A 17,105-nucleotide genomic window follows, 5' to 3' on the forward strand; every position below is an offset into this window, starting at 1 on the left:
GGAAGCAAAGTATCAACTTCCGTCGTGCCCCTTTCAGACCCTTGCTCTGTACTTGCAGACTCATAGTTGGAAGTCCCAACAACTTCCATTTCCTTAACCAGGTCAATCAAGTTGGGGCTAGCAGACAAGTTTGTGAAATTACCAGTCCTATCTGAGTGGCTATTACTTTGCGCGTTACCCTGTAAAGTCCTGCAAAGGTTGAGCGGCGATCCATTGTTGTCCAGCAACTGCAGGGTAGCAGGAGTGCAAAAGTCACCGTCCACGCGTTGTGTGTGTACCAAATAGTTATTGACACATGTACTTCAGTTAATTGGGGCTGTGCCAGGAGCATAGAGGATCTGAGTAGAGATATTTTCAACACCAGAAAAGAATCAAGAAATCCTGGGTTGGCCGAGTGCTGTGCTCTCCTCATTACACCCCGTCTTTCTTCCCCTTCTTTCTTCTTGGAACCTCTCTGTGAACTTTCTTTGTGTTGGGCTACGAACCCGCTTCCCTCTCACCAACTTTTCACTATGTAAACCTTGCTGCCAGTCTGTTTTTAAGTTTCACAGTGCCACCAAGATGTAGATTGGCAGAGTTCCAATCAAGTACAGGGAGAGCGACAATACTTGGCACACTGTATTTACAGTGTGTTTAACTTTAGCACGCCAAGCTTTCTTACTTAAATGTGTCGACACCCCTCCAGTTGGCCTAGGGGAGTGTATGATATGTTATTTATAACTTGCTTAATACCCAGAGGTTTTTAAGTGCGGATCCAGGGATCGAACCTGTGTTGCTTCGTGTCAGTCTTGCTTCCAAGGCGAGCATGTTACCCCAAAGCTATCCTCCCGAGACCAAGGTATGGTAGGGCCAAGGTATCAACAGACCCATTCTATAGTATAGCAGGTCAGGCACCCAATCGGTGTCGCAAAGGGCGACACCCAATCTAAATTTCCTCAGTCCCTTACTCTGATGACCAAGAAGAAAAGCAGGGGGAGGTTCAAAGGCCCGTCGGCCCACAGTCACCCCCTTATACAAGTGAAAAAAGGACATCAAGATAATGCAGCCGATTGTAGAAACAAGCTCACCTGAGGTGAGGGTACACAGTAGAGGCCTCAATTCTTTCAGTACGAACTTCCGCAATGGCCGAGTCAATCTTCCTCTTCTGGCCGCAAAAATCAAGATGCCGTCCCCAGCAAGAAGCTCCCAGTCTTTCAAGTTGGAGCCTCACTGGGGCGGGAAGGGGAAATAAATTTCCAAACGATGGGGCTAGCTGGACATCCGCCCACACAGTACACCCAGAAACTCTTCCACGCTCCGGCTCCACCTCGGTGTTGAGGTTTTAAACACAGCCTCCAGACTACATCCAAAATAGACTCTGGTCTGAATAGTGTGTCTTCAAAGGTCCCAGACACACTGCCGCCATCCGCCAGAGTACTTATTGAAATTAACTCAGCAATATTGCATTTTAAGAAGGGCATCAGCTATATCAGTATAACAGCTATATCAGTATAACCTATCAGGTTTTCTAAACAATGACACTATTTCTATTAAAGCAATAGATGGTTTAACCAAATATGCTTTTCAGAAGTGTAGGATACAATCCTGGGTTAAGTAAGCACTCTTATGACTGTTTTAGAAATGCTCAAGCAGTTCAGGGAAAGCATAACCCAATAAGAATGGCAACGCTATTCAAGTTAAGTAAGGAACCTATTGTATCACAATGTTCGAAATTGGGAATCAGCAGGAGCTTAAACCAGCTCCTGGGTGTCAGGCATCGCGCTGCAGGCAGGAGCTACTGCAGAGGAACCAGGAGCTACCAGAGATGCTCCTTTAACTTGTCCATTTTGTATGGGCCATTGTGTATTAGATGTGTTTCTAATTTTTCATTTACATTCTCAACTAATCAAATGTAATGTCACATTTGCACGTTTGGGAGGCACCAGTTGGCCCTACGAGCCAAAAGTAGCTCCTGATAGCTATTGGTTTAAAGCTAACCAGGCTCTACTATGCTAGAAGCAGGAGATAAATAGCTACCAGCTCCCCTCCGTTTCCAACCCTGCTCTTGGTTCCTTTCTTCACTGCTGCGAGTGTCTCTATTTTTCGGTCAGACAAATGTTTCTCCATTCACTTACCATGATTCTGTTCACTGGACAAGTAGATTGAGTCCCTAATGGTTCTTCACTTGTTTTGATGTTTAAGCGCTCACTTGGATGTGTATGCTGAGTGTCCCGAAGTGCTCTTCACTTAGCTTGACTCCACACTGGTTTGCTCATTTCTGAATATTTACGGTTTCACTGACGAGTAGGTTCTGTTCCGCACATATTCATAAACTTCTGAATAATTACTGCTTCACTGGGACAAGTAGGCTGTCTCTCCATTCCTCCCGTGTTCCTCCCTGAGTCTCGCGCCTCTCCTGCCTCTCCTGTTAGCTTTCTCCTTACGGGCTAGCATCACAGGTTGGTTGCTCGGGAGCCGGGTTATCTGTCTGCGTCAGAAGATTTTCTGTGGTCCTTTCTGTCCTTCGTTCCTTTCCGGTGTGGAGCAGTCTCAGCCCTGTTAATGTACTGCACGGTCCATCATCCCCCAGGTCACGGCACTGCCTTTCTCCGGTTTGGCTTCGCCAGTGTGAGACAGGCCTCCGTGTCTTCTCCCTCCAAGGCTGATCCTCCCGAGGATCTTCGGTTTTGTGCTCTGGTCTGGTACATCCTAGGTTTGAACTTCTCAGGTCACTCTCAATGAGTCTTCAACTCCTCCCTTTTATTATGCTACTCGCTCGGAGGCTTCCCCTCTACATAGCTTTAGACCTTTCTTGATGTCGGATTCACATTCTTTGACGCCTTTCAACTTCTTCGTCCCAGTGTCGGGGACGCCATCCGCTTCTTCAGAGGTCTTACAATGATTGAAGATGGTTTTCCTGAAGCCCTGATAGTAAAAGGGGCTCATATGACGTGGGGCTACAGGGGGGTGGGGGGACATGGAACTGGATTCCTTGTCCCCTGTGGGGTCTTGCTTGCAGCCACCCCCAAGGGGAACATTGTGTAGCAGGCTCACCTCCCTATCCTCACAAGCAAGGGCTCCCCTCTGGTGAGAGGTGACGAAAGCCCACGAGTCATCACAGCGTTCATGTTAAAATCTCCTGAGCACCAATTTTCTTGTTTTCCGAGTATTGAATGTCCATACCCTTTGAAAAACTATGTTGCAGCATTGAGTGCAAAATGTTCAGATCCTCCAGTGGTCCAGTTCAGCTCCTGTTAAGGCAGCACCATCTCTGATCAGCGGGCTGTCACGTTTGGGCTCAATCCTTTCTTAGGGGGGTGTGTGTGATATATTTTGGAGCATTTGTGTGCCCAAGCACAATCTGCACAAACATTCTTCAAATAAAATGTGTTTATGGCTCTTTTTGAAGGGTGTCTGAAAGGGTGAAGCCCTCTCTCAGGATATAAGCAATTCTGCTTTAGATGTTTTCTGACACCTTTTGCATTCTAAAGGACATGAATTTGCCAAAGCAAGTAGATACCAGTAGTTGCTAGTGATTTGTAAAATAACTGATTTTGAAGAGTTGAATGTTGGCACTAAAAATGCATTTAACATTTGCTGGTCTATATTTATTCTTAGCCTTTGGATGAGCCCACACTAGCTGACTTAAAGACTGCATTAAATGCCTTCCTGGCTAAAGGTGAAGTTCTGCAACTAGAGACTAAGGTAAGACGTAATCAATTAAGCAAGCAAAATCCTCTTTTGGCAGGAGTTTATTTCGGGACTTGCTTAATATCTGTGACCTAAAGTAGACTGCAAAAAATCTTGTATGTACTGCTTTTGGTTACTGTGTTATATCCTTGATCTGGATTGCATTCAACAAAAATAACCAAGATAGTCTGCTGAGGTTCTTTGAAACCATCCATGTAATGTTATTGGGTTTTGTATCTTGTTCTGCTGCCGTTTATGGTCTTTTAGTGGTGTGGGATCTTCAAGAAAGGCAGGTTGCCTTTGGTTGGTACAGCCAGTGTGGGAAAAGGCAAATTCATTCTGCCGTTGCAGGGTTTCTGCATGCAGGTATGTTTAGGTGATGTGTATCAAGCATGCTTGAGATATTTGTATTTAGAAGACAGCCTGTACCGACAGTGTGAGGGTGTGTGTTGGAAGTGAGGTCTACACGTTAATCAGAGAGAGAGAGTTCTATTTTTTTTGTGCGCGTGTTATGAAGGTTTTATAATTGCTGTGGGTGGCTTGGTGGTTGAGTGTTAATGGGTGAAAAACAGTCGATGCCCTGAATGGAGTATGTGTAGGGGTGTGCCATCATGCATTGATAACTTCACAATTGGGAAAATACATAGCCCGAGATCAGCTGTGTATATTATAGCTTTGGGGCAGATTTAGAGCACTGGAGTGTTCTCATGCGGCCTGGATGACAGGGCAACATGTCACCCTTTGCCTTAAACAGCTGCCTGAGCAGGTTGTTCTGTGGCATCTGGTGTTCTAAGAGGTAGCGCTCTCAGTTCGGGGGTGTGGAAGGAGGTGTTGCAGCCAAATCCATCTGGGGAATGGAATTGTGGGAGAGACTTGTTAGGGAGCTAGGCTGGGCACTGGAAGACAGATGGGGGTCCTATTTGGCCTCTGGGTGGAATGTCTGCCCATAACGGATTCCAAAATGATATAGGCAATGGGGTTTCTTTATACAATGTTTGCAGTATTGGAGGGAATAAGCTTTTGCAACTCTGCAGTTTAAGGGTGGACGGGGGATCACTAGACTTTCGTGGCAAATCAGTATATGGACTGATACCTGTATCCTTAAACAGGTCTTGAGCGCTGGATGCACATCTAGCTTCCAATGAGGTGCGCTGCACCATTCACACATTTGGCATGCACCCAATCTGGATGGCCGCAACTTGCAAATCTTTCTGGTTTTCGTCGGCGCAAAACTCAGGCTAGAATTTCGCCAATGAATCCCAGAAAACCAGTCACACCTGGCCAGATCTATTTAAGGCTAATCTGAGGTCGCAACCTGGAGTCTCAGGAAGGCAGGTACAGTTTCCACAGTTCACAAAAATTGTGTTTGATAAGCGTCGTCTGTGCACTCGGACAATATATTATCAGAATACCAAATGGGTCTCTTCAATGCCTGACGCGCAACACATTATTTACTTTTACATCTAGGAGTCGGGGACGATCATGGTTTTATTCTTACTATCCCACTCCTCTGACTTGCATTACCAACAACATTCACCTTCTTGCAGGTCCTAATCTTGGCCACCTTCTGGAGTTTGCTTGACCATTCTAGAATAACTATTTAGGAGCCTTACTGTGCTGCCATAATCCTAAGCCTACTTATCTGCGAGGATTTCCAGAGCACACTCTCTAGCCACCCATGCTCACAACACTGCTTGATCTCTAATCTAGAACTCTTGCAAAGCTGCTTTGAGATCCCAATGCGGATAGCAATCCGACATGTATGTTTCTGTGTGTCATCACTACAAGATGGTTCAATATAGTAGTCTAATACACATATACACTAATTCAAAGCTTTTCCCTTGCCCGATTTCCCCCTGTGTCTGCAACCTCCTGCCATTATGTGCTGCCCTCTTACTTTATTCATGCTTTTCTCAGCAAACAAGCTTTCTGGCCTCCCCATGGGAGGGCGGACTCCATACACCACAGACAAGTATTAGCCCTTTGAAGCTACTGTGATGGTGTTTCAGTGCATTACAAACTCATAGTAACAGGGCGCAAAATGTACACCCCAATGAGCCATTAGCTCGTGATATTGAATCTTGCTGAGTAAGAAATGGTCTGCTGTGTGGATGTTTGGAATTGAGGTGGCAAGTGACTCTTTATGGCTTGGTACTAGCTTGCAACTAGAATTGTTGACCTCTGATGGTGACCTTGCCAAGAATATGCACTATACTGGTTCTCCAAGTAGCTAGAAGGCACATCTTTTGCAATTCTAACATATTACTATGGCATTTCGAAGCTTTGGATAACGTTCTGCAATATGACAAATTATCTCAAAGATAAGTAAATGTTTTTCAACACATCTCTTGATGGAACAGTATTTCAAACAAAGTAGAGGCACAATTAAACAGAAAAAACAGTGTTGCAAGAAATGTATATTTGATGTATGCATACCATGGTTCCTAGTATTCAAGAGCACACAGGTCCCGTCCTCTGACAGTTACATTAGATCAGGGGTCTGCAAACTTTGGCTATCCAGATGTGTTGTGCTACGTTTCCCATCAGTCATAGAATTGTAGATGTTGTAATTCAATACACCTGTAGATTGCAGTACCCTGACGTAGTGTATATCTTATTTCTGCCAGAGGAAGGTTACCTAGGTTTGATGGCTAGGTGGTGAACTGTAAAAGTAGCCTACCAAGAGCAAGTGTTTTTCTGTATTGGTTGGTTAAAAAAAAAAAATTGAACATTTTGGTTTTCTAAATCATTCTCTTGCATTTGAAATCTGTTAAGAATGTTGACAATGAAAGATCTAATGTGCATGTTTTATGAAAAATATTTCTTTTTGTTCACCCTCCTTACTCTGCTCAGACTTAATTCTCAGTCTTGAATTAACCACTGATTATCAGGGTAAGGGTTGTCTACACTGTGTACTATTTATGAAAATATACATTATTTAACAATACTAATTTGCATTAGCAACAGTAAGATAAGTAACACAAAATATATAAAGCCGGTATTAGTAATGTTGTCTCAAGTGTACACCAAGAGCACTCTTTAAACAGGGTAGTATTACTGGAACAATCCATGATACATTTGCCGTTAACATCTGGGAAAAATGAATGGTTAGACCTTGGAACTATTTTAAAAAATATGTAGCACACTTCATCTGTTTGGTATTTTAAAGGTCCAACACGATCCCCCAAACACATGTTTATCACAATTAAGAGAAAGCCAAATGCTTTTTGTATGGATGCTTGCATTGACCAGACTCCTGCTTGGCTGTAGAAGCACCACTACTATGATGCCCATGTGATTTACCTCACTTGCGTTTGTGGCCCTGTTTAGAAGCATTTTTATCTGACCCAGTTTGCTTTTGAACCACCTCTGCCCTTTTGTAAAGTCCTTGTGGGATAGAATGCGGGACACCTACAAAGCTATTGCACACATCTTTGAATCTAAGGTATTCGAATCCGCCAAATGCTGTCTGATCTCGGAGGAACCAGAATCAAAATATATTGCAGCAGGACTAAGTGGGCCTTGAAAGGTATAACCTTTGCGGTCCCCGCTCCGTCTGTTCAGGTTCTTGAGGGAAGACCAAGCTACACTTTTCCACTTTAGGTCACAAAATATTTGTTTTAGTGTTGGGAAGGTGCGATCTCCAACCAGAAGGCTGAGGTACTCTCATGCTTTCATACACATCCTGTTCACTAGAACGCCACTCCAGAACTGTATTGCAACCACTGTGGAGAACACTACTACGAAGATAGGATGCCCGATTGTCATCACCCACCCTCTGCATCTTACTAGCCAATTCAAACTAGCTCACTGATAACTAAATATCAGTACTAACTTCTTTCATACTCCCAAGTTGGAGACTAGGCAAATATATATGCTTTGGACCCCACCCCAAACCCCTTCTCAAATCACTGGGCATACATGTATCATTAATGGCCTCAAATTCTTTTTTTGAGATTTCTTCACCTGGGCAGCCAGCTTTGTCCTTAAGGGGCTCCCGAGCAGCTAATTCCCTATGGTCCTTGACAGCTTTGAGCCATCCCTCTTTGGCTGCCAGCTCTGCCTCTAGCTTTAAGGCTACCTGTTAGGTTGTGAAGAGCCTCAAGTGGAGCTCGCTTTCGGTCAAGTGCCCTAAGCCTGAGGTTTGCTTTTCCTACATCATGGAGGATCCTTGTGCTGGCAGAGGCAGCAGTAGATGCTGGAGTAGAAGAGCCTGCTGTGTACCCTTGGTCTGCGGTCACAGGAGGAAGAGTATCCTAATGGATTTTTAGAATCTGCCCTGTGAACGGATCGAGACCACCCTATTGTGGTGAAAAGGCATAAAAGACTAAGGTCTAGCCAAACTCCATCTGTGTAGTATGACTGAGCAACAAGGCTTAGACTTTGGAAATGCAAGAGTGGTGAAGAGTTCAGCTGAGTGCACAAGGAGCATGTTTAATCATTCAAGTTAGGCAGAATGTATAAACAGTTATGGAAAACAGGTAAGTAACATGTTAAAAACATTCACAATTCTATCACTTTCACTTTGGTGTCTCTGATAAGAGTACCAATGCTTTATTTTTCAGAATAGTTGGATGAGGATCGCCTTCTACAGTAACGTTCAGTTAGAGAACTAATATGCTGACGACAAAAGTTACACCATACAAAGCCTTATGATTTAAGGCACTACACCTTTAAAAAGTCTTTGTTGGCGTTTTTTTTTTTAGTTCAACCTTGTGGAGACTGCTGGCCTGCCCGCCTCTCTGCGTGTAACGACGTACAGCAGTGCCACCGAAGCAGCAGCTGACAACCAACTGAGGAGCCCTCCATCTCCTCTTAACAAGGGCTCGGGCTTAAGACCGCACCAACACAGGTGGCTGGTGGCCTGGACACATACTGCCCTGCGGAGCAGACGGGTGCCTCAGTGATCCAGCGTGGATCGCCTGCGTGGCCACTCTTCAGCCCAACGGATACGTGAGATCGAGGAGCCTGTCTGCACGTGAAAAGGCAACGGCAGCTGAAACGTGCACAGCCCACAAGAGCATGTGGGCGCTCGGGGGACTCGCCGTAGAGCGCCTGAACATACACGGCTGCCTGAGGACACAACACATTAGACTCTGCTACAACCTTCTCCCCCCTGCCCCCCCTTGTCAATATAAGAGGCGACACACTGGGAGCACATAAGGGAACAACGCAGCTCAGTCTCCCCACTTTGGAGACCCGCCACATCTGCAATCTATCCCTGCTCCAGCATAAAAAACTATGCCACACTCACCCAGGGCGCACACGCACATTACGATCCAACCATTTCTACAGAGACTTTAAGGGACTCTACGACCCCACGCTGCTGTGCAACCCGCTACCCCCGCCAGCTGTGCATCTTATGGGTTAAAGACCATAGCATTACGGTCACTTGCACAATCTATAATCCGTGAAGAGCTGGTAAGGCCGACGACACCCTGGGATCCCCCAAGAACACTCAAACACAGCCCCTGGAAAAGGACGTGGTGGCCCCTGCTCCTTCATAACCCGTCAACAAGCCTCTATAATGTGCTTCCCTCTAACTGACAACGCTATATAAAGTGCAGCTGACACGGTCCCCTCCCCCCGATCCAGGTACAGTGCAAGGCACCCAATTCTTGCGCAACCCCCTCCTGAGGTGCAGGTAGAAGGGGACAGATTGCTTGTGAAAAGTGCTGCCCTTACAACCGCACTGATTCGACTCCCCCAAACAGCCAAGATCAATGGCCTATGAACAGCTGTTTTTGGCCTAGTGTGGCCCCCTGGGCTACATCCGGGGCACATACCACACTAATGTAGATCAGCGGCACATCAACTACAACAAGAGCTCCGTAAATACTTTCTGCACACGCCTTATTTGGCAATAAGACAACCGTGGAGCAGGGGGCTCGATTACATCCTGATATCTTCATTGTGCACAACAACTACGCTTGACCCAGCTCCTGGGAGAAACACCTCGCCCTACAAATACACAGCAACCACAGCACAGAGTCAAGTCACAAGGATAATACCGCGGAAAGAAGGTGGTCGTTAAACTTTTAGGGCAGTTCACGGACACCTAATTAAACAGACAATGCGGGGCATATAACGGACTGCAACAGTGCATGATCATACAGCACAGAAACCAGGCCGTGCCCCGCGCTCAGTTGTGACGCGCTTCCCTACTGAACCACTATACAACCAGAGTGACACCAAGGATATTGGCGTACAACCCCCGCAACCCTACCGCCCATGCCCCTTCCCCGGTGAGAGTGGAAGAAGGAACCGAAAGCAGTGAAGAAAGCTGAAGCACAAAGGAACAAGGCCCCCCCCCTCTTGCTCTGACACCCAAGAAGATGGCTCTGCTGCCCCCGAGTGGCACCGACTGCTCCCAAAGGAGCAACTCGGATGCCAAGGGCTAGGGTGAGGACCGGACAGTCAGAGACGAGAACACAGGCTAAAACCCAGGTGGGCCAACTCAAAGTGCTGGGGTCAGAGACTGCGAACGGAGAGCGACTCACCTCCCCTCCCCTGGAACGACCCTACCACGCAGTGGCATCACCACTAAACACTATGGCGTCAGACAAGGAGGAACTCCTAAATTGTTTGAAGGGGGTGGAAGCCAGACTCAGGAATATGTTCCACAATCAATTAGAACAGATGGAGGAACTGAAATCGTCCCTCCAGGAGGTAAGCAGAGAATTGGCAGACCTGGGAGGCAGAATAGATATCGTTGAAAATGGCTTATCGAATGTAGCAGAAGAATCGAACCAGAACAGCGTCCTTCTAGACCAGCTGGCTAACTCAGCAACCAACTTGGAATTACAGGCAGAGGACCTTGAAAACCGTCAAGAAGATCTAACATCCGGGTCAAAGGCCTGACTGAAACGATCCAGGATCGAGACCTCAAAGACACTATGCAACAATGTTTAAGTAGCATGCTCCCTGACACGCAGTCAGACCAAATTGAGTTTGATCGGATACTCAAGAGTTGGCCCAAAACAGAACGATCCTGGAGCAAGGCCTACAGACGTCCTAATAGGCAGAAACGTCCTACTGCCAGAAAGAAGACATCTGGAGAGCAGCAAGATCCCACAATGATCTCACAATCAACAGCTCACATTCAACTATACCAAGACCTAGCGTTGATTACTCTCCGCAAGAGAAGAATGATGCAGCCAATTACAAAAGTACTCCAAGCAAAGCAGATACGATAAAGGTGGACGCATCCATTCAGCCTCTCCTTTACATAGGAGGGCAAGCAGCAGAAAATCACTACCTGCTAGGAGGACTGTTCAATCCTACAGCTAGAGGAAGACCAGGATCGTCCGAATGACTGACCATGTCCCAATCCACCAGACACTGCAAGTAAACCGTGGGAATGGTCAATCGAGAAAAAGCAAAGGTCAAAGAAAACAGGGAAATCGAAGGTTCTGCAACAGAGCCAGGAATAACTAGCGACGGTAGAACACTAGGCGAATCAACTAACAAAGAGTGTACAACCTTGGAACAATGGTTGAGGACTAAAACACCGAAGCATGCAAAGCCTGCATGGAGGAACGCCACATCTGGGAAGTGAAGAGGGAGAGATGGAGGCTAATGATATGATAGTTTATTTTTATAGCGCCTGTACACCATGTGTTTCAAAGCGCTTCAAGGCAAGGGAGAGAACAAGGGAAAATACAATGACATTCTTACAGGCCATGAAGAGTAAGGATGTGAAATTAACTATCGTACTCGGCCTGACATTTCAGATAGTGCAAGAGCTAAGGCATAGATAAGGAAGGGAGGGGGAGAGTGGGAAGGAAATGGAAACAGACAGGCATTACCGTACTAGGCCTGACGACATTTCTGGTAGAGCCACAGAAAAACAAAACGGTGAGGGAGAGGGGTGCAGAAAGGGAGGGGAGGAACAAAACAAGCGACTATCATACTAGGCCTGACGACACTTCAGATAGTGCTGGGGCGGTAGGGGTGGGGAGGAAAAACAGTAATGGGAGGGTGGAGGAAACAGATGAGGTTGCTATCATATTAGGTCCAGGGACCATTCTGATAGAGTAAGTGCATAGAAGAAAGTAAGAGGAGGAGATGGGGGGAAAAGGGGAGAAGGGAAAGGAGGAGAGAACAAAGTAAGCAGTCAAAAATGAGTGGAGAAGCAAGAGTGGAGAGCGAACACAAAAGTCAAATCCAGCATTGGCCACACAGGACGGTGATGGTGAAACCAGAATGTATCAGGACAGACTCCTGCAGAAGTAGGCTGGAGGAGGTTGAGGGGGAGCAGGGTAGAAGAATCAAAGGTTGGGGGAAGAGCAAAGGATCAACAGAACAAGCTAGAGACCCAGGGAACAGAAAAGGTAAACGTGAGAGTCACTGGAGCACCTCACTCCAGCTTGACACTGCGCAACTTCCCCTACACAAAAATGGCTGAGTCAAAGGTAATGTCTCTGAATGTACAGGGCCTGAACTTGCCAATAAAACGTCCGGTGATACTGGACAGGCTGAAAACATTGCAGACGGCAATTGGGCTCCTACAGGAGACACACCTCCTCTCTAAAGAGTAAGAGAATGGCCAATCGAGCCTTCCCACAACAATTTTTTGCCTCACGTGGGGAGAAGAAAGGGGAGTAGCTATACTAAGGTACTTGGGGCTCAAGGGGTTGATAAAAGGGGAAATTGTACACAATCCTAGCTATTTAAGCTCCTAATAGTCACCAAGGTGTGTTCATAACGGATCTGCTGGGCAAACTGGGCAGCTGGTGCAAGGGCCTACTGATAGTAGGTGGGGATTTCAAATGTGTCATGGACCCAATGCTGGACAAAACACCCCCCCCTCCACCCCCACACACAAAACAAGTTATCAGAAAAATAGACAAGCCCTGGGTCGCTTCAGAGAATTGGGTGTTATTGAAACTTGGCGCTTCTTCCAAGGGGACAGGAGAGAGTACACCCACTACTCAGCCGTCCACCTTGGATACTCCAGGATAGACATGATCTTAGTATCCACAACATTAATCCAGCAAATAACAGAAGTAGAATAGGAGTGGAATATCACTCCGATCACGCGCCAGTGTTGGTGGGTATAGATCGGGGGGTTGAAGGGAGCAGAACAAAACCACCCTGGAGGTTAAATGAAATCTTCCTGAAGGATATAGTGCTAAGGGCCCATATGGAGGCTTCCATCAACTACTTCAAAGAAAACGACAATGGGGGAAACGGACTAGGGGGTAATATGGGATGCTCAAAAGGCAGTGATCAGGGGAGAATTCATTTCACAGGCAGCGGCATACTACAGAGAAGGAGCATTGGTGACAAACCAACTAGAAAAAGAGGTGAAAGCTGCCGAAGCCCAACACAAAGCCCACTGTTCGAGAAAATCCTTGAGTGCTTCGGTCACTGCTACAAACAAAACAATCCTATTATATCCCTGGGGGCAAGGCGAATCGTTTCCTGGCGGTGAAATTGAGAAAGCAAAAAACCCAGAACTATATAGTACAACTAAACGACGTCCATGGAAAACCCCACATGGCGTAGCTCGACAAAAAAAAAAATTATGAAGCGATTTCATGAGGAACTCGTAAATAGCGAGAATCTTGAACCAGAACGCCAATTTACCTACATCAAAATGCTCCCACTGCCCCAGATTTCTGAACAAGACAGAACTATTTGTATTTTTTGTATTTTATTTATAAAGCGCAACCGGGCCCTGGGGCAACTGGGTGCATAATCCTAGAACACATTTACAGTTGCGTACAGTAGCGATGGAGGCATGGCTCAACCAGTTTAGACACATACCGGTGTGAGCCAACTAGCAACATGACAGCATAAGTTGGGTACAGGCGATATATACAATATACAAACGGTCATTGTAGACGCGTGCTCAGTGATGGGGAGTACGAGTGAGGGACAGCAAGGCCGTATCAGAGATAGCACAGCGGGTATATCAGTTGTTTTGTGCAAAGAGCCAATATTTGGTTTTGTTCTTAAAAAATTGGAATGAGGGCTCAGTTCTAATGGCGTTAGGGAGAGTTCCAGAGCTTAGTGGCCAGAACAGGGAAGATCACACCCCATGCTTTTTGTAGTTTGAATCTGGGAATGGATAGGCTGTGAGTCTGGGCTGCTCTCATGGGTCGGGTGGAGGTGTGGAGTGAGAGGCGGTTTGATAGGTAGGGAGGGGCCTTGTTGGCCAGGCACTTGTGCGTCATGGCAAGGGTTTTCAGTGAAATTCTGTGCTCGACAGGAAGCCAGTGTAGATTACTTCTGTGGTCGGAGATATGGTGATTTCTGTGGATATTTAATGCCGCTCTAAAGGCATTGTTCTGGGTAATTTGTAGTTTGTTTAGGTTGGACAGGCTGGTCCCTAGATGGAGGGCACTACAGTAGTCTATCTTGGACATAATAAGAGTTCTTGCCAATACGATGCAGTTGGAGGTAGTCAGAAAAGGTCTACATGCCGTGATAAGTTTGCATGTGTAGGCCGAGGCTGACCTAACTGCATTAGTTTGTCTAATCAGTGATAGTGTAGCGTCTAGATAGATTCCTAATGTTTTAGTGTCCTTGGAGACCTTAAATAATTCTTTTAGTGTTTGAGTCTGCTTGCGAAATGTGATTATTAAATCTTTTTTTTGCCTGGAAGATGGCTTCTTTGTAATGGATGGAGGCCAAGATGAGACAGTCTTTGTGGGCATCAGAGGGTTGACTTTTCCACCAGGTTTCAGCACTACGTTTTGCTTTTCGGAGCACTCTTAGCTGTGGTGTGTACCACGAGTTGAGATTTGCGTGTGGTTTCGGTTTCCTGAGTTTAATGGGGGCGATTGAGTTTAGAGCTGTAAGCATGGCGTGATTATAGGTATCCGCTAGGATCGATGGGGCAGCACACTAGTCTCTAGCTTTGAGGGTGGAGAGGATAAGAGGGAGTAATTTGTCTGTCCCTTTTGTTTCTAGTAGGAAGGGCAGGCGCAATCGTTGGTGTGGGTCGGTGGGCAGCTTCTATGTTGAAAGTGATAATATGGTGATCTGACCAAGCACATGGTGAATTGGTTTGTAGCGTAATGTTACATTTAGTATCAACTAACCAATCGAGTGTCCTCCCTTTGATGTGGGTAGGATCTTGGATGTGATGGGTGAAGCCAAGATCAGTTAAGGTGTTAGCAAGATCTGTTGCCGTGGTGTCATTTGGATCTTGGTAACCCAGGTTGAGGTCCCCTAGGAGGATGATTTGTGATTTCGTTTTCGCTTTGTCTAATAAGGATGTAATCTCATCCACAAAGGATGTCCCAGGGCCAGGCGGTCTATAGTTAAGGTGTAAGGTGGCGGTTTGGTTGGGAGATAATGGCAGCTTAACCAAGAGTAACTCAGCTGACCGGATGTTCGGATTAGGTATAGCTCGCAAACCAAGTGAATTTTTTGTGAATGAAGGCAACTCCGCCCCCTCTGGGTTGAGAGGTGTTACGGTCACATCTAGTGATGGAGTAATCTGAAGGTATGGCAAGGGAAAGTAATTGAACCATAGGCTGCATTTAGCCAAGTCTGATATTGCGATAAAGTCGAGCTTGTGAGTCTAGAAAGGGTCAGCAATATCTAAAGCGTGAGCTGAAAGGGATCTGGCGTTGACAAGGGCGCCCTTAATCTGCGGGTCTTTACCAGAGGATGCTAGGATGTTAAGTTTAGTTTTAATGGTGGATGTGGCAAGCACCTGGTGACTTGGGCTAGGAGAGGGAGGCTTGGACAAGGTACAATGATTCTCAGTGTGACCACTCGTGCAAGAAAATCAAGTTCCTAGTCTCTTATTTCTGAGGTAAAGAGCGCAAGGTTGGTTAGGTGCAGGTTTTTTGGTAAAGTGTTCCAGCCATAAGGCAGGAGAGTTGAGGTACTGGTTGGTAGGTGCGTTAATGTCATTGGACAGATTATCACATAAAAAGGGCTGTCCGTAGTGTAGCTATATGGTTGCAATATCTGTTGAGGTAGTTGATTCACGCTGGTATTGTGAATAGGATCTGTCATCATGACAGAAGGAGTGATAAAAGCAAGTGAATTAGCGAACTGTGGTTGGACATTGTGTATAAGAGCCCAAGCTATGATGGTTGGGAGTGGGAGTAGCATTTGTATGGGTTGCGCTAAATTACCCAGAAGCACGTTAAACAGTTAACCTGCCACATTTATGAGGAGGCATCTAAGATGACTATTAGAGCCGTCAATTAATTGACAGAATAATTGGCTAACTGGTAGATGGGCACATTCAGGAAAGGGCAGCTAACAGTGCAGATAGGATAATCATGTATAGGCACATACAATTAGGCACTTCTATGAGAAGGCAGTTAACTGATGGTGCAGTCAAATACAGCTATTCAAATTAGGCACATTCAGGTAGTAGCATCTAGGATTGCTGTTGGTGCAATCGGGTACAAGTGACCAAAAAACAGTTAGGCATAGTCGGATAGTGGCAGCTAAAATTACTGTTGGAGCAATCGGGTGGAAGTGACCAAAAGACAGTTAGACATTCGATGGGGCAGCTTAATTCACTAGAGGAACAGTCACAGCAGATGTCATGGGCGGTCAGGCATGTCCCCAAACTGTTCTATAAGAGCACATGTATGACAGTAATCGTGTTAACCATACTAGTGCAAAAATGCCAAGAGGCGTTTTAACTAACAATCCGGTATAAAGTGATAACAGAATACAGTAACAAAGAGGATCATGTAAGCACATAGCAGGAACAAGTAACGTGCGACAAAGGCATTGCGGGAAGGCAAAGACAATAGTTAAGTATATAAAATGCTAGAAATCAGGGTGGGAGAACCGTAAGCAGCTATCTGGTTTGGACACTATTTTATTTTGCCTCCAAACAAGATTTTACAAAGTGCTGCCCATGACTGTAGTATCCCCGGACCTACTACAGTCCTGGGCAGCACTTCGTAAAATCTTGTCCTCACTTATCTGTATTTTATACTTGTGCATCACTTTGGAAATTGTACCTCAATACTAGAGAGGTCAATACTCACCTGTATTTCCTGTGTTCAAACAACATCTGTCCGTACCACTTTCGTGCTTATTGAAAGTCATGTAAACATTTAATTTTATCTGTGCAAAAAATTGTTTGGAGGCAAAATAAGTGTCCAAACCAGATAGCTGCTTACGGTTCTCCCACCCTGATTTCTAGCAATTTATATACAGGTACCCTTCTAGGCATATCAGGACTCCGTCAGGCGCCCTCTATATATCTTTTGGCAATAGTTAAGTTACAAAATGCCAGTGCATCAGTAGTGTTGGAAGGCGCGAGAAGTAGAGTAAGGAGGGGATTCACTAAATAAGCACTTGCAGCTTGCAAGGGAGGCAGTACTCCTATATAGGAAATAGATACATCATAAGGCGTAAAGGATAGGGAGTGCAAAGGGCTGTGATGCTTCTCCGGTTACATGAATGTCGAAGCAAGATGCAGGGGGACAACGTGCAATCGAGAA

At 45.8% G+C, this 17,105-nt stretch overlaps 1 protein-coding gene across 1 annotated transcript in view; it reads left to right on the forward strand.

Annotated features, from left to right (window-relative positions):
- ATP5PO (ATP synthase peripheral stalk subunit OSCP) overlaps nt 1-17,105 on the forward strand; it is a 167,728-nt gene that overhangs the window by 134,848 nt on the left and 15,775 nt on the right. Inside the window, exon 6 of the mRNA XM_069636206.1 lies at nt 3,598-3,684. Within this exon, the coding sequence (XP_069492307.1) occupies nt 3,598-3,684 (87 nt within the window). The remainder of the gene's footprint in view (nt 1-3,597; nt 3,685-17,105) is intronic.

This window comes from Ambystoma mexicanum, chromosome 7p, assembly GCF_040938575.1.
Source record: "Ambystoma mexicanum isolate Mex_15411 chromosome 7p, UKY_AmexF1_1, whole genome shotgun sequence".
Lineage (NCBI taxonomy): Eukaryota > Metazoa > Chordata > Amphibia > Caudata > Ambystomatidae > Ambystoma > Ambystoma mexicanum.